At 41.3% G+C, this 26792-nt stretch overlaps 1 protein-coding gene across 3 annotated transcripts in view; it reads right to left on the bottom strand.

The window, feature by feature from the left end:
- Positions 1 to 26792, bottom strand: part of ITPR1 (inositol 1,4,5-trisphosphate receptor type 1) — a 324295-nt gene that overhangs the window by 200357 nt on the left and 97146 nt on the right. For all 3 annotated transcript variants that reach the window (XM_081528188.1, XM_081528187.1, XM_081528186.1), the window contains exons 4-10: positions 20040 to 20155; positions 10822 to 10908; positions 8651 to 8809; positions 6512 to 6610; positions 5204 to 5287; positions 4960 to 5106; positions 66 to 161 (exon numbers count right to left, since the gene is read on the bottom strand). In XM_081528188.1, coding sequence (XP_081384314.1) covers positions 66 to 161; positions 4960 to 5106; positions 5204 to 5287; positions 6512 to 6610; positions 8651 to 8809; positions 10822 to 10908; positions 20040 to 20155 — 788 coding nt within the window. The remainder of the gene's footprint in view (positions 1 to 65; positions 162 to 4959; positions 5107 to 5203; positions 5288 to 6511; positions 6611 to 8650; positions 8810 to 10821; positions 10909 to 20039; positions 20156 to 26792) is intronic.

The raw sequence follows: 26792 nt of genomic DNA on the forward strand, positions 1-26792 counted from the left end.
CAGTTGAGTGAGGAGAGAGAAGAGCATCACCATGGAAAGAGAAGAACCACAGGGCTGCCACTTACCTCTGCTGCTAAGTAATGCCCTGTAGCAAGATGCTTGAAACGGAAGAGGCTGTTCCAGTACCCGGCTCCTCCCCGACACGGGTCGTGCTGGACCACCTGCAAGAGGAGAAATGATCAACAGGAGTGGAAGAAACGTCAACCCATATAAGGATGACACCGAATCTGAGATATCACATCAAAGTCATAGTTCAGGAGTGATGTTTACTAGCTGACAAACAATTATCATCTTCCAATAAAACTGCTCCAAGCGTCTCATGTAATTTTAAGTCATGTTTCTCCAAAGGAGAAGTAGTCCCCTAATTAACATGAAATGGTTGTAAAACAAAGTTCAATTGGTTTTCGGATTATCTGCCTTAATCATAAGGAAGAAGTTAAGATTCTGGACTTCATCCACAAAAGGTAAAACGAAAATGAATCTCATGAAAAACGGTAACACCAACCTATCTATCCGCTTGTGCACTGTGACACATCCCCAAGTCTGTGCTCTGAAGCCAGACACTTACAGTGCCTGGAACGATTTACTATAACAATAAATGTAACTAGCATCTGCTCAGGATGGAATACCGGCAATGGCAGTTGGTGCCATACATAATTAGACACTACACACAGTATAGGGACTTGCCACAGACAATGAGAAAATGGCATAAAATATACAAAACAACTGGGTACTGATGTTGGATGACACAGAGTTCACAACTGTGCTCTCCGAGGAAAGAGAAAGAACGTGATCTTCATGACCGCTCCAGTTTCTGGCTGGGAGGTCCACTTTGGATGGAAGCAACAGAAAGAATTCACAAAGCGCACTCCAGTCTCAGTGAGTTGAGTAGATACGTCAGAATGCAAGGAGACCGAGGGGAGAATACAGAGCTCCCCAGAAAGAAAGCTCCAGAAATCTGCATGGGGCCTCCTATAGTCTTCGGCTGAACATCAAGCTGCCTATGTGTACAGCGAGACTCTCCACCTCCCCACCCAAGGCCTAATATAAAATGACAGGGAAGTTGTAAGCTCAACAATCTGGGAGATCACATAGGGCTAGAAGGTTTCTGACCCACCCAGCTAGAGGATTGATTAGTTGAACACCTGGGGCATTCAGTATAGACATTGAAAGGGTCATATCTTAGGAGCTGGGCTAGTACAGCCCCCAAAACAAATGCTACAGTACACGTGACCTAATGAAGCTTTGAAACAAACCTCCAAAGGATCAAAGCAATCCAGAACTTTCTTTGTCTGACAAAACAAAACTCAATCCTCTTTAAAGGAAGACAACAGAATCCAGATACTCAACACAGTGACATCACAATGTGTGGCATATTATCATAAAGCAGTGCACAGGCAAGAATCAGGAAAATGTGACCTGTCAGACAATATTGAAGGATCCAGTTTGTCCATGGGAGTTGGTGGGGGCTGGAAAAATACGTGAGAAATAGTAACCCTCAAATTTCCCATTTTAATACATATGCACAGATCTCAAGAAACTCAATGACTTCAAAGTAGCATAAATGCACATACACACACTCACACACTCATCAAGACACATAATAATAAGATAAATATAAACCAGAAATAAAAAGAAAAAAATTTAAGTAGCTAGGGGGAAAAAACTAGGGCTTTTTTTTTTTTAAGTAGCTAAGGGGCAAAAAGCTAGGGCTTCCCTGATAGCTCAGTTGGTAAAGAATCCACCCGCAATGCAGGAGACCTGGGTTTGATCCCTGGGTTGGGAAGATCTCCTGTAGAAGGGAAAGGCTACCCACTCCAGTATTCTGGCCTGGAGAATTCCCTGGACTATACAGTTCATGGGGTCACAAAGAGTCAGACAAGACTAAGCAACTTTCACTTTCAGGGGAGAAAAAAAGACACAAAAGGGAACAAAGAAGAAAAGAAAACCAGTGAATTCACATCAGGAAATAATGCATGCAAGACAACAACGGATTAGCATCTTCAAGTATGAAAAGAAAAAACTGTTTACATAAAATTTCATGGTCAACAAAAATACCCTTTGTGAATGAAGGCTGTATGAAGAAATCAGAATTTAATACACTGCAGTTTGGAACATAAAATAGTGTCAACATGACAGTGCAGCCTTTCCTCAAAAAGTTAAACAAAGTTACCATATGCCCCACAATTCCAATTGAGAAAATTGAAACTCCTCACAGAAACTTGTACATGAATGTTCACAGCAGCAATATTCACAACAGCCCAAGAGAAGAAACAATCCAAAAGCCAATGAAAAATAAAATATGGTAAATGCAGCATATCCATACAATGGAATATTATTTGACAATAAAAGGAAATGAAATATGAATATGCACGGCAGTATGGATGAACTCTGCAGACTATATGCTAGGAAAAAGAAGTCAGATACAAAGGACCACATATTGTAGGATACCATGTATATGAAATGTTCAACACGGGCAAATCTATAGAGACAGAAAGTGGAGCAGTGGTTACCAGAGGTGGGGAGGGGGCAAGTCTGAAGAGAAATGAGGTGTGATTGCTAGGAGTCCAGGGCTTCTTTTGGATCTACCAAAAACCATGGGGAACTACACACTTTAAATTTGTGAATTGTGTGATGTATGAATTGTATCTCCATGCAGCTTTTATTTCAAAAAAGGAAAAATAATTTTTTTTTTTAATTAAGGTGAAATAAAGGTATCTTCACAGACAAATATAAAGCTATTTTCTTGTTTTCAAATGAGAGCTGAGAGAATTGGCCAGTGGTGGACCTGCCCTACAGGAAATGATAAAGAAGTTCTTTAAGCTGAAGGAAAATGATTCCAGATGAAAACTCAATTTATACCAAGGAATGAAGCGCTGGAGATGATAACTGTGTGGATGAAAGTCGCTCAGTCGTGTCTGGCTATTTTCGACCCCAGGGACTATACAGTCCATGGAATTCACTAGGCCAGAATACTGGAGTGGGTAGCCTTTCCCTTCTCCAGAGCATCTTCCCAACCCAGGGATTGAACCCAGGTCTCCCCCTCATTGCAGGCAGATTCTTTACCAGCTGAGCCACACGGGAAGTCCAACTATGTAGATAAAAGACTCCTAATCTCTCATTTTCCCATGTTTTTAGCATACAAATGACTCCTTAAACAAGGCAAAGTAAAGTATAAAAATGCACTATTGAGTTTATAGCAGATATATATATATATACATATATATATATATATAGTGGTAAAACTGGAGAAGGCAATGGCAACCCACTCCACTACTCTTGCCTGGAAAATCCCATGGATGGAGGAGCCTGGTAGGCTGCAGTCCATGGGGTCGTGAAGAGTCAGATATGACTGAACAACTTCACTTTCACTTTCATGCACTGGAGAAGGAAATGGCAACCCACTCCGGTGTTCTTGCCTGGAGAATCCCAGGGACGGGGGAGCCTGGTGGGCTGCCGTCTATGGGGTTGCACAGAGTCGGACACGACTGAAGTGACTTAGCAGCAGCAGCATAGTGGTAAAACACAAGAGAATAACACCAAAAGGACAGGAAGGGAGAAAGAGAAGTCGAGTTGGCCCTTTAACAATATTGGTTTGAATTGCATGGGTCCCCTTACACATGGATTTTTCAATATTAAATATTACAGTTCTACATGGTTGGATGAATTCACGATGCCGAGGAACTATGAACACAGAGGGCCGACTATCAGTTATTCATAGATTTTCAACTATGTAGAGGGCAAGTATCCCTAACTCCCACGCTGTTCAAGATTCAACTGTATACTATTGTAAACTTCTTAACATCACATGGGAAAAGATTAACACTATGTAAAACTGACAGGGAATATGCTGAAGATGTATCATGAAAACCCTAAATCATGATGAGATATATAAAATGCATGGTGTTGTCTTCCTTATTTTGAAGGGGCACTTATGTTTCTAAAATCTTCAAGAAGAAAATAAAAAAGGAATAAATTCAGTGTTTCCCTAGGCTATTCAGAGGGAAAATTGGCAGGAAAAGGTTTTGGGGGGAGGGGAGTAAAAATTAAGACAGCTGTTTCTTCTCAGAAGAAAACATATAGATGTTTTGAAGTAGACTTGTAAGTACCCAAAGTTTTCAAAGTCTATACTGCAGAAACTCTCCTCAAAAGGTTGTATGTTTCATTCATTTCAACTAATTTGTAAGTGAAGAAGATGCAGTACTGTAAGTTTCTAAAGTCAGTCACAGTGACTTCTGTAGGGTTCTGACATTCTTAACAGTTTTTTGATTTATGAATCAAGCCCCAAGCTCCTACAGCCTGGATATATTGCCCTTCAGGATCTGGTCTCCTGAAACAGTTTCGGTTCCGTTTCTCAAGACGATCCTCTGCTCCTGCTCAAATGAGTACTGAGTTCTAAACCAAGGTTGCCTCCCATTTCCAAGTCCACATTAGTATCTTACAAGAAGTGACCTACTCCATTCATCTCTTCCTTCTCAAATATAGGTCATCCTGTTAGTAGCAGCTCAGATGCTAGGGCCTTCAGGAAGTCTTTCTTAAACCCTTGCCCAACCTCAAACTCCTTCATCAGCTCCAGAGGACAAGGAATGTGCCTCCCGTCACCTTCACCATCCAGGTATCAGATGCGCATCTTTTCATCCTGTCACCAACATGCAGTCACCTACTATCATGCTGGTTAGGCCCTTGATCACTTGTTGTTGTGATAGGTAACTGAGCAAGGGAAAGAAAAGTACAGAAGCAAGAGATGATCGGATGACCCAGAGAAAGGAAATTGCAAATTTTCAGCTGGGAGTTGGCTTACCCTGCATCCTTCTGATATGGCGTGATATGTGTGTTTCTCTTAGTTACCCCAAGTCATCCCTTGTCCTTGGAACTAGGTGGGTTGAAGTACCTGGATCTGACTTTATTCCTATAAACCCACGAGTCCTTTCTCCCTGCCTGCCCCGCCCCATCCCTTACCTCCACCTCCCACAGGGCTTTTGAACTGGTGGCGGACGTGGCAGACTGCCGGCCGGTGGTTCTCAGAAAGACATGCTGCTTCTTCCTGTGCTCGTCACAGGTGAGAAACTTCTCCTGCTCGGCATGGAACAGCCTCACCACGTCACCCTGAAAGTCGAGACACAGAGGGGTTAAGGAAAGTGCATTTTAAGAGAGAACTGAAGACGAGCCAAGTGCTGCCCAGCCAGTCATGTATCCAACTTACCCCCTTTAATATGTCATCTTTGTTGTCACTCCATTTCATGAAAAGGACTATTTTCCAGCTTGTATTGCAGTTGACAGAATTGACCTGGAAAGCAAATTAAGAGTTATTTTTTCACATATCCCTCAACAACCGGGTCTTCCTGCCCCAAAGGGCCTCATCTCTGTCCAAGAAACAAGATTGTGCTTCAGCCCTCCAAGCCTAAAGACTGGCATCATTAAGACCATAGAACTTGCACATTCAATTGACCTGTTAGAAGTCTCTGGTAATAAATGGATAATTTCTACCAATCACTACGTATATTCCAGCTGTGGCTAAGGGAACTAAGTTTCTCACCCTTCTGGAAAGACATCTTCTTTGTTTGAAGCCACTGTTTGGACACTAAAGACATTCTATGCACTGGGCCAACATTCACTAATATATTTAATCCTTAGCAACACCCTAAAAGGGCTTCCCTGGTGGCTCAGTGGTAAAGAATCCGCCTTCCAGGGCAGGAGATGCAGGATGCATCCATGGGTCAGGAAGATCTCCTGGAGGAGGGCATGGCAATTCACTCCAGTACTTTTGCCTGGGAAATCCCACGGACAGACGAGCCGGCAGGCTATAGTCCATGGGGTCACAAAAGAGTCGGACATGACTCAGTGACTAAACAACCACCACGACCACCCTGAAAAACAGCAATAACCATCACGTCCATTTCAGAGGTAGGAAAACTGATGCCCAGGGAGACTGGGTAATGAATCTACAGTCACAGAGGTAGAGAAGGGCAGATTCGGGATCTGAATCCATAGTGTCTGACTCCAGACCTTGTGTCCTTCACCATTAGCCAAATATTCACGTCACAATCAAGCTACTGTCCTTGCATGCTGTAATTGCCAATTACTTTAAGTAGATGTATTGCCAAAAGCAAGATGTCACTCTTGCAGGGGTGTTCATAGCTGCCAGTGTAGGGGAATTAGTGACAGGCTCTCTCTTTAGGGGACCAATTAGAAAAGGGTGCTCCTCTGGCCAAAGCCAATTGGTACAAGGGACCCTCCTCTGGTTTAAGAAATTAGAAAAATGCTCTCCCAGTGATACAAAGCTTAGCAAACTGAGCCCTGAAGTGACTATCAATTTCCACCAACTAAACAGGCTTGCACAGCCTCGTGTGACAGGTCTGGCTTTGGGTCTTGGTTTCCTCGCCTGCAAAATGGGTACACTGTCCTCAGTCAGGACTCAAGTCACTGTGAGCACACCCATGCTCTGGTCCCAGGAAGGCTGAGGGCTCCCGTAGCACATGCTGCTCACAAGTCGTAACTGGCTTTCTCTTACCTCGTTGCAGCCTGGGTTATCCACCAGCTGATGGCTGCTGGCATGTAAGGGCTGGCCGGCATTCACGGGGTTCAGAACAACCTTGTCACCTATGACCACCTGAAAAGGAAAGGACCCACAGAGCGTGTCACAAAAAACACATCAGGACTGCAGAATGAGCAGTGGCTAGTTCTGGAGGAGCTCTAAGAGTCTACACAGAAGAAGGCCCAGCTTCTAGCAGGTAGAATGATACGGCACAAAGGCACAGTTTTAAAAGTCTGACCCTGACCAGGAAGGGGTGATATTTACAAGACTAAAGGTAAATTTTTGCCCACAATTGTCACCGATTACCTAAAGATGCTTTCAAAGTTAGTCTAAGCAGGAAGAAAAAAGTCCTACCTCTGTTAGATTCAGTTAAGGCACTTGCATAAGTAAGGTCTAACTAAGTTTTAGGGGTAGAAGCAGAATATTGTCTGAAGTAAGTCTTTTATCTTTGAGAGAATAAAGCTATAGATCTATAAAGCAATGACTTTTACATTTTTTTGAAAAGTCATATTAAGAAATATGGTTTCTATTATGACCTGGCAATACACACTTATGTAGATATATGTGTATATATATGTGTGTATACATACATATATGCATGTATGCACAGATATACATACATATATGCATGTATGCACAGATATACATATCTATTTATCTAACACAAAACTTACCCACGCCAAACAATCTTATCCCCATTATATTCAACACAGCCTGATACTGTCTATTCTATTCCACTTTCTAAAATAACAGTCACAAAGTACTAAATTGATCTCTTAGCCTATGCGTAGATATATACCCTGTCCTTTGAAAAACACTGTTCTACAAGGGTAAGCATTCAAAAAAAGCACTATTCTACAAAGGTAAGTATTCAAAACCATCTAATTTTCTCAACCCAGGCACAGATAAAAAGATAACTTTAAAGGACAGGAAAGCAAAGGACATGCTAGAAATGAAGTTCAGAACAAAGCACCCTTCCTTGTCTTTTATTATGGAAGCAGAAGGAAAAAGAATGGAAAGAATGGTTTCCTAAGATGTAAAACCCATCACTTCTCAGTTTGGTACATTTGGGGAAGACATACTACCAAATTTTCTCTAACTCCAAATGAATATAATTATGTTAAATACATTAAAAAAAATCCAAACCTTTAGCTGAAATGTAAGCTTTTCTGGACTAGTTCTTTTATACTCAGTTGACGATCACTACTGCATACCAACTGCCCGGGGTCGGGGCTGGTGGCGTGTCCTGGCACTAGAGGCTTCAGATATATTGTATATACTTTAATACACATACATATAAACTAAAACATTTTGAAACTACTCAGAGTTTGTATACTTAAATATTAAAAAATGGCAAAATCCAGTTTCAGGTGAAGGCTAGTTGAGCATTTTGGTAAGATTTCACACTGTTTAAACACACATTTCTTTTGGTAGAAACAACTATTTCAGAATCTTAACAAGGTTGGAAATATTGCTGATAGCATTTATGCATAGTGATAGGTAAGTATACGACCACATAAGCACACAGTAAGGTAGACAGTAAGTATCAGAACGGTTCTAAGTGGCCCTGGAAAGGATTTCTGGGGCTTTATAGCCTCATGACCTCCACCACCCAGAAGAGGAGCAGCTCACAACCAACCACAGTCACCGAAATGGAATGAAGAACCTGCAGGGTTACTAACAAATAACAACTGAGGCTAATCCTAAAATCCACTCTCCTTCTCTGATCAATCTACTTCTTTTCCATCCTCTGTTCTAACTTTATTTCCTAAATAGCAAAGCATTTCTACTCCACCACTGATCTAGAAGGAGGGGGATAGTCCCCAGGACAGTAATACATGACAGTGGCTTTCGTGGTAAAGTTACCGAGGTAATGGGCTGCTAGTATGAATTTTTTTCAGAAGCCCAGTAGGAAAAATAGAGCTACTGTATGTAGGTCACACTTCACTCCAAATTTCCCTGTTTCCCAAACACTGGTTTCCATAGCAAGTCCCTTCTCCTCCTACAGGATAAGCCTCTGGCTCCAACTTTAAATTTCTCCTAGTTGACTCAAGCACGCAGTTCCGGTTGGAGGCCTGGCACGAAGCACTCCCGGGGCTGGGAATGTGCACTTACACTGTCTCCAATGGATCGCAGCTTGTAGAATGGCTGAATGTAAAACCAGGACCCTTCGTTTCCGGCCTCATCCAATGTCACTCTCATGGCATTCTTCTCCAGCAGAGCTGGAAGCCTCTTATTCACAGTTAGGTATTTATTACTTTTCAGATGCAGTAGCTGAAAACCACCAAGAGAAAACAAGGTGCCTGTCAGCATGTCTCTGGATCTTTACCATTTCTCTTTCAGCCATATAAAATATGTATCAAACACTCCTCCTACCACTGAGCTGCCTGTGAAGTTAGAGAACCACAGAAGTGCCTAGGGCAAGGGGATGATTAGAAAAGGGGAAAGAGCAAAGGGAGCAGAAGTAGAAGGAAGAGGAGAAGAAAATTATTTCCCCCCTCAAAAAAGCCTTGGACGAGATGGATGTCACTCAGGTAAAGGGCGCTGTCTGGCAGAACAGCACTTTTGCCACTGGTTAGCAGGAAGAGGTCTAACCCCACATAAAGGGTCTAAGAACTGCTGTCTGAAAATGCCCTGACACAAAGGTGAAGCTAAGGAGGGGCACTTCTGAACAAGAGACACAGTTCAATTTAATAGAGGACCCCATTAGGGGGATTGTCAATTCATCTGAAAAAACATGACTGCTATGGATTTCCACCTTGAATTTCTAAGCACTCTATTCTTAATACTTGGCAAGTGGGTACATGAAAGGGATGGGAAGACTGAAGATCTAGATGGGAAATGTCCCATAGTAAGTCTAGACCAGGAAGAGTTGACCAAAGCTTCCCAATTCAACAGGCTGTAAGAGAAGATGGAAGGGAATATGAAAGCCTGTCCAATCTCTGGAGACACCACTGCCAACTGCCAATATCCCTCTTTCCAGGTTCATAGATAGTTTCTGGAACACTCCCAGGAGGTTTACAAACACTGCCAGGGTTACTGGAAGTAGAGGAGTAACTTGTCCGATCCATGAGCCTCTGACATCCCCTAGCCATGATACACAAGGGGAAGTTAATGTGTTCTCAAGCCTTCGTTCTTACTCTGATGAGTAGCCCTGATCCTCCACGCACCTGTTAAGGTGTTGGATTTGGTTGGTTTGTAAATTGATATTACCTATTGGTGGATGTCAAGATCTAGGCTTGGGGAAATAAGAAATATTAGGTAATATGCATTCAGAGGATACTCTGTGACAGGTACCTGTCAATCATCATAGGCAATAGACACCATTATGATTACCATTTTGTTAGTGAGACAACTGAGGCATGGCAAGAATTCTTGCCCAAAATCTCAGAGGAGAAAAAGTGGGAAGGAACTCGTCTGTCAGTTGTACATTTAATATTAGCATTAGTAAAGAGAGGTAAAGTAGGAGTTTGGGATTAACACAGATACACTACAATGTATAAAATAGATAACAAAGACCTACTGTATAGTACAGGAAACTATATTCAATATCTTGCAATTACCTATAATGGGAAAGAGTCTGAAAAAGAATGGGTATATATATACATGTATATGTATAACTGAACCACCTTGCTATATACCTGAAACTGATGCAACATCGTAAATTAACTGTACTACAATTTTTTTTTAATGGTTTTTTAAAAGCCACATTTGGCACTGGACTTCCTCACAGACTGTTTTCTGCAAGGACAGACCCAGGTGGATTTTTTTTTTTTTTTCAGCAAAACCTGTGGTAGCTATTTCTTAAATTGTGTTTAATCTTTTCAAATTTAAAGGTACCAGAGAAAAACAAGTAAACCTCATGACCCATTAGGTAAGACCTGAGACCCATCATCAAATATTCTACCTGAAGATACAGAATTGCTCTTATTACTTCTGGTGACCAGCCCTTGAATCAGTTTTTACCAAACAGGAAGAACTTTCAAGGAATGCAAGTTAGGCAAGACCTCAACAGTCAGGCTTCTCTTTAGATAGGAGCTTCCCATCTAAAAAATGTGGACAGTCTAAATTAACAGCTTCCAAGGAGAGAAGTGGACTGTCACATTGAAAAAGAACCAACTGAAAACCCAAGAGCCCAGCCCAATCAGAAGAAATGCCAGACCTTTCCCAATAAGCAGGCTGTCTTCATGGAGTTTTGTGTGTCCCAATAGGGTTTAGCGCGCCTGCTTTTCATTTCACTCTTTGTAATGCTTCAGCTCCGTGACAGAAGAGTGGTTTTGACCTACCTGGATCACGTTGCCATACTGGATCACGGTGCCCAGCAATTTCCTGTTTTCAGTCTCATTTTGCTTCTTTTCCAAGTCTGCCGCATGCTGTTTATGGAGGAGGACGAGTGGTCAGAGAGAGGCAACAATGGGTTTCATTTCTCTGCTATGATGCAGAACCAACACAGCCAGTTCATACAGGAACCACAGAAATAAGTAAACATTAATACCTAAGTACACCCAGAGGCTAAGTGCAATGAGCAAGGGGTTTAACAATCCAACCCATTATGCCTTTGCTTGTTGGCCTTTTTGACTTTTCAAAAACGTGTTCTTTCTTTTAAGGACTTCACGGATATCTGCTTAGGGTAAGACTAAGTCAAAAGCTTATGTATCTTTAAAGAAAACAGGGTAAGGTTGGAAGGGAAATTGCATAGCCCTTTTATGATTTGTAAAGGCTGTCTTTATAGCTCTGGAGTAAAATAAAACAGGATTTAAATACTGGTTTTGTGACCTGGATGTGTTCTTTAACATCTGTGAGCCTCAGTTACCTCTTCTGTAAAATGAAAATAAAAACAGTACTCTCACCTCATAGGAATTACTTAGCACAGTATCTCATCACAGAAGGATTCATGCAGTGTTAATTTTTATTGTTATGTACCAATTATAATTTATGTAATTTTCATGGTAGTTCCCTGAGGAGAAGATGATTATTCTAATTTAATAAAGAAGAAACAGAGAGATGAAAAAGTTTGGTTGACAATGCATAGTTAGTTGAATGATGGCTACAAAAGGAGTTTATATTGTTTTCTCTACTACTATGTATATTTGGAACTTTGCTTTATACTGTCATTTTAAAAAAATTACACAGATATTAAGTAAGAGACAATCTCTTACTTACACCCACGTACACAACCACATTTGGGTAAACTCCAGATTGATACAGTCACAAATGATGCTGGAGATGTTATTAGCCCAACTCTGGCAGCCTAGGGAACATGATACGAATAGAGGGTTTCCAAAACAGTCGGCCAAGGCCACCAACCCGCACAGTCATTTTTCCTTCATTTCCCTGTAGAACTCGGTAAGGACTGTTAACATATTATAACCATGCTTAAGGGGAACTAGTTTCATCCTAGGCAATTAAACTGCTGTTCCAACCCCTGACTCCCAAACCCAGACTAAGTAAAACCAAAGTAAAATAACAGGGATTTCTTCTAATCTGATGAGTGATAAATGCATGATGATGACCAGCAGTATCCTTCAGAACCGTTTCCAATGTTCTCCTCCTAGAGTCTCCCCCTGGCCTTGAGACAAGTTGCTAGCAGATGCCACGGGGTAATGGGCTTCCTTCCCATGTCTCCATTTCCACAGGACCCTTCAGACCTGGTCTTGGTTCCACCACAGACCAACTTTACCATCTTGGCCAAGTTATTTAATCTCACTGAGCCTCACTCAGCATTCTCATCCACAAAATGAGGACAAAATAAGCTTTTTTTTTTTCCCTCTCTCTCTTACCATGGAGACTAGAGAAAATGCATACTAGACACCAAACAGGCATTCAATACATTTTAATCGTGATTGTTATGCACAAGTTTCTGTAACTAAGAAATGTCCTAATGATGAGAATTTCAAAAAGTGGACTAAGTTGGCTAGATGAAGAATCTTCCCATTTCCATTAAGCTCAGCATCCACTCTGCCTCTACTGGGAAGACAGGTATTTTTAGGAAGGCATATCTTTTGAGAAAAATAAGCTGCAGGCAGCAATCCTAAACCGGAAAAAGACCACATCAAAGGAAGGTAAGGGTCTGCCTGTGTTCGTATAGATAACTGCAAGTTTACCCTGTGTATCTCAACCCTTTAAAACAATGGTCTATTCAGAGGCTTCCCTCTTGCTCTTTTGGAATTAGTTACCAGTCTGCAGTTCTCAGGTACAAAAAGATGATAGTCACTGGTTTCAAGACACGTCCTGAAACAATACCAGTGCAGACACCATAGCCATCCTTGGCATGCAACTGCCCTGGGCATGGTTCTCCCCCATTCTCTCTTCCTCTCCACAAATACCTTCCCTTCCCTTCCTCCCACCTCCTTTCTCTCTGTTTTCATGCCCAAGCTGTACCCTCTCCAGAGAGCTCTCCAGTAACCACAGGGAGTTTTCAAAGAAAAAAACACTACTAGACTGAATCTACTTAGAAGGCAGGTTTATACGTTGGAGAAAGCCATGTATTCTTCCTGCCAAGCAGTTCTCAGCTAATAAGGACAGGAAATTGGAGAAAGAAAAAAAAATACCAAAGGGTGGAAAAATCAATAAATTAAGGAAAATAAAACAACATTCCCAACAAAGAGGCTTTTTTTTTTTTTTTTTTTTTCTGATCAACATGTCACACTGAAAGGATTTAAGGGAATTTTAAAGTAGTGTTTCTTGGACTTAAATAATATAAGGGCTCCTGGTTAAGAGGGAAAATTCTCATGGATATTCCTCTGACTCTCAAGAATTTCCAGTGGCTTCAATCTAAGAAATATTAATCTATAATATTAAGTTCCTGCCTATGCTCAGACTAAGGATAAAAGTGGTAATCCAATGGTCACTGGCATATCAAAAAGAAAATGTCAGATTAGTCACCCAGAAGGCCCAGATTTCATATTTAAGACTAACTAAACACCAGTAGCTCTAAAGATTAAAGGGTATTTCCCTAAAAATATACAAAAGGTAAAATCAGAAGTGAAAATATACAACTGGAAAATAAATATCCAATATCAAATATCATATCTGAAACTCCATTAAAAGATTTAACGATGACCAAGCCCACACATAACTACTAAGTAAACATTCCATGAATTAAGTTTATGAACCATTCTAAGAATTCAGTTTTGCTATAAGAGCTCTTTGTTTAAGGCGAAAACTCTCCCATTCCTATCATCTTCTACTAAGTGCATAAATACTGTATATGTGTTCATTTGAGTTCACAAGTCAGTCTTTAGGTAACTCCCTCCACGAAATAAATTAGTTCCCTTCCCTCAGTTTTACAGATATAACATATAATTTGGCTTTCAGAAAAAAACATCCATCACGATTTTTAGTTCATCAGGTAAAGCAAAAGGTTGATGAAAAGGAAGTAAGGTACAACCTACACCCAGGCCCACTGATCAAGGCTGCTTTAACCTTGGAAAAAACATATTAAATCTCTCAAGTGTATTCTAAAGATGGGTCCACACTTTAAGACAGTGGGTTTATACCACCCTTCTGAAGAATAATCTGGCAATATGCACCAAAAAGTTGCTCAATGGGCATCACTTTGACTTAGCCATCCTATTTCCAGGAATTTCTTCTAAGAAGTAAACAGGCATGCACACGAGGCCACAACCACTTTTTTTTCCCCCCAGAATGGAAAAAATTGTCAGGATCCTAAGTATTTCTGAACTCCATAGGGATTGGCTATCTAAAATTACAGTACTGCTATACCATGGAGTTATCAAGTAGCCATGAAAAATACAGAGCTACTTATTTATTCATGACATAGTAAGTGGGGAAATAAGCAGGTGAAAGAAAGAGAAGTGAGACAGCATGCCCCCATTAATACTTTAAGATACAGAGATACAGGAATAATAGGAGGTTGGAGACTGGGATACATACCAAATACAAAACCAAGACTATCTTTGAGGTGTAAGATGTAGAGAGCATGCCATTTTTTTTCCCTTTTCTTACTCATGTGTTTTTGGAATTCACTTCTTACAATACTCATATATCATTTTTTTTCATAAGCATCTTCATCCTATCTCCATGGCAAGAAGCCTGGGTTTTTAAAAAGCTTCATGTGCAAAACAGAAATAGAGATACAGACGTAGAGAACAAATGTATGGACACTAAGGGTGGGAAGGCAGAGTGGGATGAATTGGGAGAGTGGAAATGACATATATACACTACTAAGTATAAAGTAGATAACTAACGAGAACCTGCTGTATAGCTCAGAGAACTCAGTGCTCTGTGGTGAGCTAAATGGAAAGGAAATCCAAAAGAGAGGGGATATATGAAAACATATAGCTGATTCACTTTGCTGTACAGTAGAAACTATCACAGCATCGTAAAGCAACTATACTCCAATAAAAATTAATTTAAAAGGAAAAGTAAATAACAAGCCACCTTAAATGTGTTACCTTTTCAATATTTAAGAATCCCAATAAAAAAAGTACCTGTTGCTCTTTTCCTTGCACAATGACTTGAAGACAGTTCTGAATTTCTAAGGAAGAAATGGCACTCTATGCTATGCTCTCTACCACCATTACTCACCATGGACATTACTGAGTTTCCCTAAGCAATGTCAAGGTCAATCCCATCACAGTCACCTGTTATTTTATTTAAGAAATAGAGAAACCATTATTACATTACCACAGAGAGGTCACTGGAGCAGTGGGGAAAGATTATTTAAGGTCAAAAAACTCTGAATTACATAACATGATACTGAAATAAGGCTTCTGAAAATAAGCAATGCAGGACCCAGGCTTCAGATGACAATAAAGACTCATCACCCCTCTGGTTCTTCCCAGCTTAAAGTAACAGATCATTGCTCAGAACCAAAACAATGTAGGTGCTATTTCAAAGTAACAGACAAAAACGCTGTCAGGAAATGCAGTCAAGGCCCGAAGAACAAATTACGTGATTTGCTAAGGGTGGGGGAACCTCATTCTGCCAAGAGTCTTGGGAAATCAGGACCAGGGGGGTTAGCATCCAGTTCTCTCTGAAAGAGCAGACACACACAGCGATCAGCCACTAGATGTCATTGTCCTTCAGAGAGCTGGTGGCATGTTGCATAGCCTAGGCAAAAGGAAGTCAAAGTGGTCTAGACAACTAATTCCTTAAATGGCATTAATTTAAAATAATCTGACCTTTGATTGGGGTGCTCCACAGTAGTTGACAAAAATAAAAATGAAAACTCCCTGGAGACCGGCCATCCACCCCCAAAGGCAAGCGGCTTCCCAAAATACAGCATTGTAATGACGACACTAGAACATGTACATGACTTTCAGACATGAGGGGGAAAAAATGTCCAACTAAGCAAGGAAAGTAGGAACTGCACAGAGTAAGACCCAAAAGTCACGTCAGTAATCCTAAATCAGGGGACAGTGCTGGTTTCCTTTTAAAATCTATTTAAAGCAAGAATGGCATGAAAGAGAACATTTGTTGTTTGTTTTAGTAGGGAGTTCAAAGTTCTCAGTCATCTTTAGGATTGCATTTTTCAACTGTGTGGTTTTTTTCAGGGTTCATTTGTGGGAAGGAGCATGAAAAGGAACTGCTGATGAAACGACACGTGTATCTCAGGCTGCGAATGGGTGGCCAAGAACGTCACCCTGCCTGAGCCATGCTGGTGTTGGCGTTGAGTGTGCATTTTAAACTTTAATGGAATTAACTGCCAACATTTTTTAAAAATTGAAAGATAACACATCAAAGCATGGGTCCTTAGTTTCTCTTGATATGTGACAGCAGCTCTAGGCCCACCTTCCCATGCAGCAGCAGCTGGGAGGTGGAGGTGTCCCCAGACCTGCACACAGGCAGGAGCCACTGAGCGAGCTGGCCCACCAAGACCCCTTTGTTCCAAATGGTTTCCTGCTTGGCCACGAGGAACCTCAATTTACAACCCTTGCTGTAAATAGTGTAGGAGAAGAAACAGTTTGAGATGTACTAAGAAGCTCTCAGGCTTCCCTGATGGCTCAGTGGTAAAGAATCTGCCTGCCAATGCAGGAGACGCAGATTCTATTCCCGGGTTGGGAAGAACCCCTGGAGAAGGAAATGGCTATCCAATTCCATAGAGAGAGGAGCCTGGCACGCTGCAGTCCATGGGGTCACAAAGAGTCGGATGCAACTTAGCAACTAAACAACAGCAGCAAGAACTCACTGAACATAATTATTGTTATTAGAGAAAAGAGGAGCCAGGACAGTTAAAGACATGCACTGCCTCCACCACGATAATCCCACAGGCATGTGTGCTGAATAGCTCTCCTGAGAGATGCACAGAATTGAGCAACCCTTCCTACCCATTCAGCATGATTCCCATGCTCCCAGCACAGACTACGGGAGCACCCTGGATCACCACAAAGATTAGAGGAGGAGGGGACTGCTACTGCTACTCTGGACAAGAGCCAGGGATGCCGGGTGCCAGAAATGCATAGCACAGTTCTGTTCAAGGAAGAAGCATCTTCCTCCCACACAATTTGGCATTCCAGTGGATAGTCACAGGGGTTAAAAAGCTGGTTTTTTGCAATGTCTTTTTATTTATTTACTTACTTCTTTAAGTTTTTGGCTGCCCAATATGCCATGTCGGGGTCTTAGCTCCCTGACCAGGGATCAAATGTGAACACGGCCCCCCTCCCGTCCCCGCATTGGAAGGCAGAGTCTTAACCACTGAGCAACCAGGAAAGTCCCGGCTAGCTGCCATTTCTGAGCCAAGTCCCTAACTCCACTTTACACATTCACACAAAGCACGGTTTTGCATGGTTTAATTAATGTTATTATTAACAATTTGCCAAAAATGGGAGTGTTCTTTAATACAGAAAAGAGTGTGCTATGCGTGCTTCGTAACACTATGAAGAACTGCTAACCATTTTGAAAAATCACATTATGGAAAACATGCCTTTTGGGCCACCGGTACTAAAGACCTATATCAGCCACAGTCTTTGGCTGCCTTATTCACGGGGTTTATACAAACAGGTACAAGCATTTATTTTCTTATGTCCTCTAGAATGATTGTGCCTGAGTAGTAACTTAATAAAATACCTTTCCTTTTATTTTACCTTTACAATTCATTTTCAAACTTTGGTATCTTGGGAGGCTACATTATTTATAAATTTTATTTCCTGTTCATACAGTTACCTAGTAATAATATTTGCTATTCAGGGGGAGAAATGGGTCTGCTGAGGCTGAGAATATCTGCCCTAAAACTGTTAAAATAATGATGCAGTCCTGGAAGCCTCCAAAGTGATCTCTGTCTGCTTTTTTTCCTTCTCCTACCCTCTCACTGCCAAAGATGCCTCATTGTGAGGCTTACTTGTCACCTCCTCTTCCTTCAGGAAGTCCTCCCTGACTACTGTATCACTCACCCTTATTCACATGAGAGGATTTGGGAGCTGCATCTGCATGCTCAATCGCTTCAGTCATTTCTGACTCTTTGCAACCCTATGGACTATGGAGCCTCCAGACTCCGTCCATGGGATTCTCCAGGCAAGAATACTGCAGTGGGTTGCCATGCCCTCCTCCAGGGGATCTTCCCAAACCAGGGATCGAACCTGCGTCTCCTGCGTTGCAGGTGGATTCTTTACCACTGAGCCACTGGTGAAGCTCTTTCTAGGGGTTCACAAAGCTTTGGTGGTTTGCCCTATAATAGTATTTGCCACAGCTGTGTCACTATCTCTATTTCTTAGTCAGCTATTAAGCTCCCAGAAGGTAAGACACTGCCAGAGCTTTACCACCATCACTGAGCAGTGTTTTATTTTCATCCATTCATGAAATATTTCTTGAGCACTTACTATGTGCCAAACGCTATTACAAGGCACTGAGGGTACAGTGGTAAATCAGACAGACATTGCTCCTCACCTTGTGGGGTTGTCATTCTACTGAGTGACAGATGATAATTAAGGGGACTATTAAATATAATTGCAGACTGTGATCAATGCTGAGAAAGATATAACAGGGTGGGAACCAAGCAAGATGCGGGTTAGATAAGGAGTTGGGGAGAGACTTTGCTGAGATAACTTGCACGGAGAGAGTTGGGGAGAGACTTTGCTGAGATAACTTGCACGGAGAGACGAAGGAGGCAGAGATCTTAACTGAGGCAAAGTCAGGAGAAGGAGGTTCTCAATAGGATAAGCTGTAAGCGCTAATGTCTTGAGACTGTTAAAGAGTCTGTGGTGCTCCAAAACAAATGAAATGAAAGGAAATAGAGGGAGTCTGGCCAGAGCATAGTGAGGACAGTTCAGACGCCTCAGAGGGTACAGCAGGCACAAGGTCTGCATTTCACTTTAAAGGCAATGGGGGTGTGTGTGTCCTCACACTAGATGCTCAGCTCAGGGAGATCAGGGACCTGGTCTTCTCATCCTCCCCGCAGCCCTCAGCCCCATCTAACACAGCATGTGCTGAGTAAAGGAGTCCCTTCCATGACTCCTACCTTACCCAGTGCAGCTGGCTGTGACTTTGCCACTTACTGGTCGCAAAGAGGGCAGGCATGAGCCCCACGTGCTCACAGATACTGTATGTCTTTGATTATCATTGCCTGAGAAAGATTGCTAAAAATCCAGTTAGGAAAAATTTGAGTGCCCCACATGTTGTACACAAGAGGGAGAGGGATACAGTAAACCTGACATAAATTTCTGTCCGTGTGTAGTTTACATCCTAGTCGGTGTAGACAGCTAATAAATGAATTGGAAAGATCATGGGAAGTGACAAGCAGAAAAATAAAGCAGAATAGGGGGGTGTGGAATGCATGAAATTTCAATGATACCACATTGGATATATGTCATATCTTTCTTCTCCACATCTCAAAGAAGTTCCACACAGATAAGCCTCACAGAAGAATTGGGTCATCCAGACACTGGAAGAATTATGTCATCGTTTGACAGATGGAGAAACAGGCTCAGAGAGGCTCAAAAATTTGCTTATGGTCATACAGCACAGCAGCTGTGGAATGAACATCTGTTTGATATACCAACCAGTAGACGAGATAAATACAATGACAGTAGCTAAAATCTACTAGGCACTCATCATGTGCCAGGCACTGTTGATATGAACCTTTCATGGTTCATTTCATGTAATCCTTACAACAACCTCTTGATGTGGGTAATATTATCATTCCCATTTTACAGATGAGGTAACAGAGGCACAAAACAGCCAAGTAACTCAGTCAAGATGACCAGCTGGTGAGGGGTGGAGCTGGCATTCAAATCTAGGCAGTTCGCTTGCTGAGCTTTTGCTCATAACCAGTACTCTACTCAAAGCCATTCTGAAAAGGGAATGGCTGAGAAAAAAAAATAATAAATGATTGAGCAAAGTAACTCTCAAGACATCTCAGGATGACCAAAACCCATCTTTCCTTAGGATCACAGAGGATCCCTTTTATCCCTTTATCAAAGAACATATGAAAGTCAGTATCCAGAGCTGAAGGGCTGCAAAATTCATCTTCCCAACCCATTCCACCCAGACACAACCATATGGCGGCTCATGAGACCTCACCACGGAGTCCCAGCCCGGTACATACATGCAATTTGTTGAGCAGCACTGCGTCTGTTGTGCTGTTGGCTCCTGGCTTAGCAGCTTTCCAGAACTGCTTCTGGGCAGAGTAGCGATTCATGGGACATAGTTTAAAGAGGCAATCTAGAAGTGAAGCAAAAAATTGTCACTGAGGGTGTACACATACACTCAACTATGGAAAAAACTTTCTCCTAGTATTTCATTAAAGCATTATAAATTATATGTAAATATAAGTGACAAGTTACAAAGCCCTTTTACAAACCTCTCCTTTGAGGGTTAATTCTCATCACCATCATGTGAGAGTAGAGACGAGGAAAATGAAACTTTTAGAAAGCCAACTGTTTGTTGTCACACAGCCAGTTAGTAGCATAGCTAGGACTCAAGTCCAAATCCAGAACTCTTGATGCTGCCCTAGAGTTATCTCCTTTCCCTTACAATGAACAAATTTAAAGGCAATATTCTCACTATATGCAACAACAGCTGTTGTTGTTCAGTCACTAAGTCATGTCCGACTCTTTGCAACCCCATGGACTGCAGCACGCCAGGCTTCCCTGTCCTTCACTATCTCCCAGAGTTTGCTCAAACTCATGTCCATTGAGTTGGTGATGCCATCCAACCATCTCATCCTCTGTCACCCCTTTCTTCTCATGCCCTCAATCTTTCCCAGCATCAGGGTCTTTCCCAATAAGTCAGCTCTTTGCCTCATATGCAATTACAGTATATACAAGCATTTCAGGATATAAATCCAACTCTCGTCAATTCAACAAAATTTTTAGAAAAACAGAAGTTTATTAGGAGGCACCTCCCTGGGCAATGGTTTCTTGAGTGTTGTTTTAATTCTCTGGGGTGTAAGAAGAAAACAGACAAACTCGCACTCAGACATTCTGTTCCTTGTCCCTCTCTCTCAGTGCACGGTGATATGCTTCTGTTTAGGGATGCCTGGGCTTGTGACTTTTTACACTGTTTTATGCAGTAGAAGATGCAGCTAGTGGTAAAGAACCCAACTGCCAATGCAAGAGACGTAAGAGTTGCGGGTTCAATTCCTGGGTCGGGAAGATCCCTTGGAGAAGGAAATGGCAACCCACTCCGGTATTTTTGCCTGGACAATCCTATGGACAGAGGAGCCTGGGAGGGTACAGTCCATGGGGTCACACAGAGTCAGACACAACTGAAGCAACTTAGCACGTGCAGTAGAACTAACTCACAAAATGGACTAGTGGCTTCAAAAGATGCCTGCAATGCAATAAAAACATCAAAGACAGCACTAACACAAACCCCACAAACCAGAAAAATGATGATCTAAGAAGGTCTGAAAAAAGACACCCAGATATTAAAAATTGTTTTAAAATACTTAACATGTTGCCTCTAATGATAAACTTTACTCAAAGCATTCATGTGCCTTAAGGTATACCTGATAATGTGCTAATCATGATTAAGAGGACACCACATTATTTTGTTTAATCGTAATCTTTTTCATTGTCTATTTCCCTGCTTGTTTTTATAAAGTATTCATTAGTACAGTAACACATGTATATAATTTTTAAACATACACATATACGCAAAGTTTAAGGATATTTTCATGTAACATTTTTCACAGGGATATGCCATCAAAAAAGTTGAGAAATAACTTCTAAAAAACTAATATTAAAATTTATACTCACTTCCTAAAAATTCTACTATTTGATATAAAGGATTTTCAAATGGTATTTATAGAGCTAATTAATAATAAAGTGAAAGTGAAGTTGCTCAGTCGTGTCTGACTCTTTGAGACCCCATGGACTGTAGCCTACCAGGCTTCTCTGTCCATGGGATTCTCCAGGCAAGAGTACTGGAGTGGGGTGCCATTTCCTTCTCCAGGGGATCTTCCCAACCCAGGGATCCAACCCAGGTCTCCTGCATTGGAAGCGGACACTTTACCCTCTGAGTCACCAACTTTGGAATTAATACCCAGATCTGGAAAAACTGTACTCAGAAAGTAGATCAGACCAAGCCTTTAAAGAAATTCAGTCTCCTAACTGTACACTTACTCTTATCTGTTCACAGAAACATTTCCTGACAGGACAAGTAAATACCTAGTTACTAGCCAAACAACGATCTCAAAGTGAGAAATACTCATTTGCTCTCAAGTACATAGACACTAAGTGTCTGTACTCAGTCGTGTCCAACTCTTTGTGACCCCATGGACTGGAGTCCACCAGGCTCCTCTGTTCATGTGGAATTTCCCAGACAGGAACACTAGAGTGGGTTCCTTTTCCATTGGATCCTCCTGGACCGAGGAGCGAACCCACGTCTCTTGTGTCTCCTTCACTGGCAAGTGGATTCTTTACGGGCTTCCCAGGTGCCGCAGTGGTAGACACTAAGACTTTCCTCTAATTCAGACTGCCCTTTCTTCTAGTTGGAATTAACGAACTTTTACTAAGTACAGTACAAATACTTGACATCATTCAGAAAAAAACTGAAATCATTTAACTGTAGAAATAGAAGGTACTTTCCTATTTCTACCAATCTCCTTCTTCACTACATTATTTCTACATAGTCACAAGCAGCTATAAGGTGAGTATAAAAGCCATCTTTATCAAGAATACAATTAATCTATTGAAAGTAATTGTTAGTGCACGTGAAAGCCACTATCCAGGTCTTTACAGAACAAAGGGCAGGGCAGGAAACTGCTTTAAAAGACAGGACTGCTCTCTCCATCTCCAATGAAAGTCACAGTTTGTTGTTATTTACTCTATCAGCGGCAACTTCACAACATCACTCAAAGACACAGTTTTTCTACCAGTTTGAACCATGTGAACCCTCCATTCGCCCTGAGAACAATCACACACAACCATGAGACCACTGGCTAGCATTAAATGTCTTATCTTTGACACAAGATAGAGGGTGACATTTGTACTGGGCCATGGTGACTTCCTTGATAAGCGTATGACATCATACAAAAAAATTCAAAACATTTAAGTCACCAGTATTCATATTTGATATATGATTTACTTTATGGGTCAATGAGGTTAATAATTTCAATTTTCATCAGTAAGAAGATACTGAGAAAATTGTCTTTTTCCTCTAAAACAATTCATATGATGATAGCTAAATGGTATGCATTACCACCCCCCTCAATAATTTGACTTAAGTTGATTTGAGGATCAACCAGATCTATAATATCAAGGGATTAACCTGCAATGGATAGCATCCTTTTACAACTGTTCATAGTACAGCCAAGTCAAGTACCCCACTTAACAAACCCATGGACTACCAACAGGCTCAAAATTTCAGATAATTTCCATTCACCTAAGATGAGAGTGTGAACTGAAGCACTGTCAATCCAACCAAAGTCTTGCTGTAACTTCCACAGCAACTATTTTTCTTGGATAAAACAGAGCACTGTACTGAGTTAAGCATTTTTACAACTAACCATCTATGTAAATATAAGCAATGCTAACACACTAGTAACAGAACCAAATTAGCCTTGCTGATTTTGTCCTGCCTTCCCAGTTGCTTAGCAACTGATTCTAAGAGAAAATTAAATTAAGCAATTCAAATGGGATGTTAAAGTAACCTTCTGAAATTCTCCACTTCAGCGGCTCTGTATTGCCCTTTGCTATTTGGATGGCACAACAGGACAAAATTAAAGTTCTGCTGGATCTTAATACTGTGCTAAGTATAGAAATGCACAAATATAGGAAATCCAGTGCAAAAATTTTACCTGTTTGGGGGAAGCGAGTATGCATGTGTGTCTATATTTGTGCATGTATACACACACGCACACACTGAGCTTTGATTTCGCCCCAAAGAAATGTCACAAAGATCTCTTATGTGACAAGTGTTTTTTTCAGGTCTTTGAAGAATAAACTAAACTCAGCTTTCAAAAAATTACTTTGGAATATTCCTAAGCTTTAGCAGATGCCACACTGGGCCGGCAAAGGAGAAGTTAGCTGAATGGAGGGGCTAGGGTAAGCGTGAAAGGGCGTGTGGCCTGGAGAGGGGCCAGAGGTGGTCCTCCATGGTTTAGGGAGCATTCTAGAACTCGGCTGGAGGGAGAATAGTCAACTGCTTAGCAGATCTGTTAACCGTGACCTGAGGACTGTGGTGCTCAGCTGGGGAAGACAGGAGTAAGAGGAGCCACAAGTGTGCTTGGAGCCCACCTTAATGTAAGGGGCCCCGGGGTAGGGTGAGAAGGCAAGCAGCCAACCTCAGAGGGACACACATCAGAGACTTAGTGAGAACATAAAGTCTGCCGGAAGAACAGCTGAAACCCAGGTCCTCGCTGTCCTCCACAACCTTGAACTCTAGAGTGGAAGGTCCCTGATGGCAGACACTTGTATCTGTTCTGCAGATGGGCCGTCAGGGAGGCAGTGCCTGTCCTACAAAAGCAGCGGGAAAGTAGCAGAGGACTTTAAGCAAAGAAGAACCTGGTTTATGTTTCTATGGGAGCTTTCTTCTTGGTCATGGTGCCTCCTAAGAAAGTGAAGGCTGGGAGGGGGTGGATTTAGAGGAGAACAGGAGAAGTCAAGAATCTTCTTTTGGCTATGCTTGGTTTGAGATGTGTATGAGACAACCAAGCTGAAATGTTCACAGGGCTGTCCGTCAGCTGAAAATACAGGACAGCCAGTAATTTAAGGGGATGGGGGCAGAAGAGAAGGAAGGATGGGGTGCCAGAGACAGGAGAGGAGAGTTGAGGAAATCAGTATGATAGATATGATGCAGTGACCCACTCTGGCTCAGGAGATGTAACTAAACCTAGAGAATATGTTAACTGAGGCTTACAAAGGCTTGAACTTGATTCGAAGTTTTCAGAGGACAGAGTAAAGACATTCCCTCTCCTTTCCCCCTTTCCCCAACAAAACCCCAATACAACGAAAATTAAAAACAAAAAAACGCAAGTTCATCTCCTAAGAATCTTAAACACATCTTCCCAAGTTGGAATAAATGAACATGGAAAGAAGATGGATGGGTGGAATTGATCGATGGAGGGATCCTCTTTCCATCTTCGTTTATATATTCAATACCTTTTAATAATCTATAATGGAGAAGAATCTAAAAAAGAATGTGTGTGTGTGTATCTCTGAACTCTTTGTCATACACCTGAAACTAACAAAACATTGTAAATCAACCATACTTCAATATTTTTTTTTAAAAAATCTAGTATGTCTTTAGCTCAACAGTGAACAACACTTACAGTCATAAAAAGCTAACACTAGATATAAATTTAGCCAAAAGATGTGCTATAACTTTACCTGGAGGATGGAGGGGGCACAGGGAGGTGTCAGAAGCCACCCTCATCTATAATAACAGGGCGTGAAAAGGTGATATTTAAAAGAGATTAATCTACAGACATGAAGAGACACACATCATCCAGAAATACAGTGGTAAATACCAAAAGAAAATGTCAACATGTTTTAAGTTGTTGCCTCTACAAAGTGGGAAGGCGTGAGGTGCCAGACATAGGAGTGTTATTTTTATTCTGCACTTTACCAATATTTGACTTTTTTGGTTCAATTCACATAAAATTAACTGGTTTCAAGTGAACAATTCTGCGGCATTCCATGCATTCCCAATGTTGTACAATTACCACTTCTCTCTAGTTCTGAGACATTTTAATCACTCTGAAGAGGAAAACCTGTTAACTATGAAGCAATTCCTCCTCCAACCCATGTACCCGTCAAAGTCTTTAACTTTTATAAATGACCTTTTAATACTAAAGCACTGCTCAATATCATACTGAGATATCATTTTACACTACAGGATGACAAAAGGCAACATATAATCTAACATATAACCCAGCAACTCTCTGCCAGACATAACATTTCTGAGAAATCTCTCCTAGGCCACCAGATCTCGCACTTCGGTATGTGGAAGGATTCTCTAGGAAAGAGAGCCATGAGAAGGCACATCGTCTCTTGAGCTCATTGGCCTGAAAGACATATTAAACTCGTGCTCACGGGTCATCAGTGCTAACCAATCACATGACCCTTCTGCCCTGCCATGATGCCAGGAACTAAGAAATGCACTTCAGTTGAATGCTCAGGAAGAAGAAATCAGTTTGCTAAAGACTGAACCAACCCCTGTTGCAGTCTGTCCTCCAGTGTGCCAACCATCCATTTCACTATCTCTTACCCCACCTACCCTGGCTGATGTGGTGGCAGTTAACTAGGTAAACCTAGTCCCTTCTTGCAAAGAATCTGAGCTCTTGTAACCCACCTCACTGATCAAAGAGACCAATAGTCAACAAGTTATTTTTTTAAAAAAACTCTTCATTCAGCCAGCATACATAAATGTAATTTTATATAGGGAGAAATCAAGGGTAAATTTACATGAACTCAAATCAGAAAAATTTTAAGTGCTGATCATACCTATCTTCTTTTGAAAAAGGTTAAGAGGCAACAGAATAAATATTTCAGAAGGCACGGATGATGCGATCAACAAAGAGAGAGGGGAATGTTAATTTCCCACCAAGGGAGTTAAAAGTCCAAAGCAGCAATGAAAGGGGAAAACAAAAATTGTTGGATGTTCCAATGTTCATCGCAGCACTGTTTACAATAGCCAGGACATGGAAGCAACCTAGATGTCCATCAACAGATGAATGGATAAGGAAGCTGTGGTACATATACACAATGGAATATTACTCAGCCATTAAAAAAAATACATTTGAATTGGTTCTATTGAGATGGATGAAACTGGAGCCCATTATACAGAGTGAAGTAAGCCAGAAAGAAAAACACCAATACAGTATACTAATGCATATATATGGAATTTGAAAGAT

This window comes from Giraffa tippelskirchi, chromosome 9 (assembly GCF_054371585.1).
Source record: "Giraffa tippelskirchi isolate mGirTip1 chromosome 9, T2T-mGirTip1v1.2.pri, whole genome shotgun sequence".
Taxonomy (NCBI): domain Eukaryota; kingdom Metazoa; phylum Chordata; class Mammalia; order Artiodactyla; family Giraffidae; genus Giraffa; species Giraffa tippelskirchi.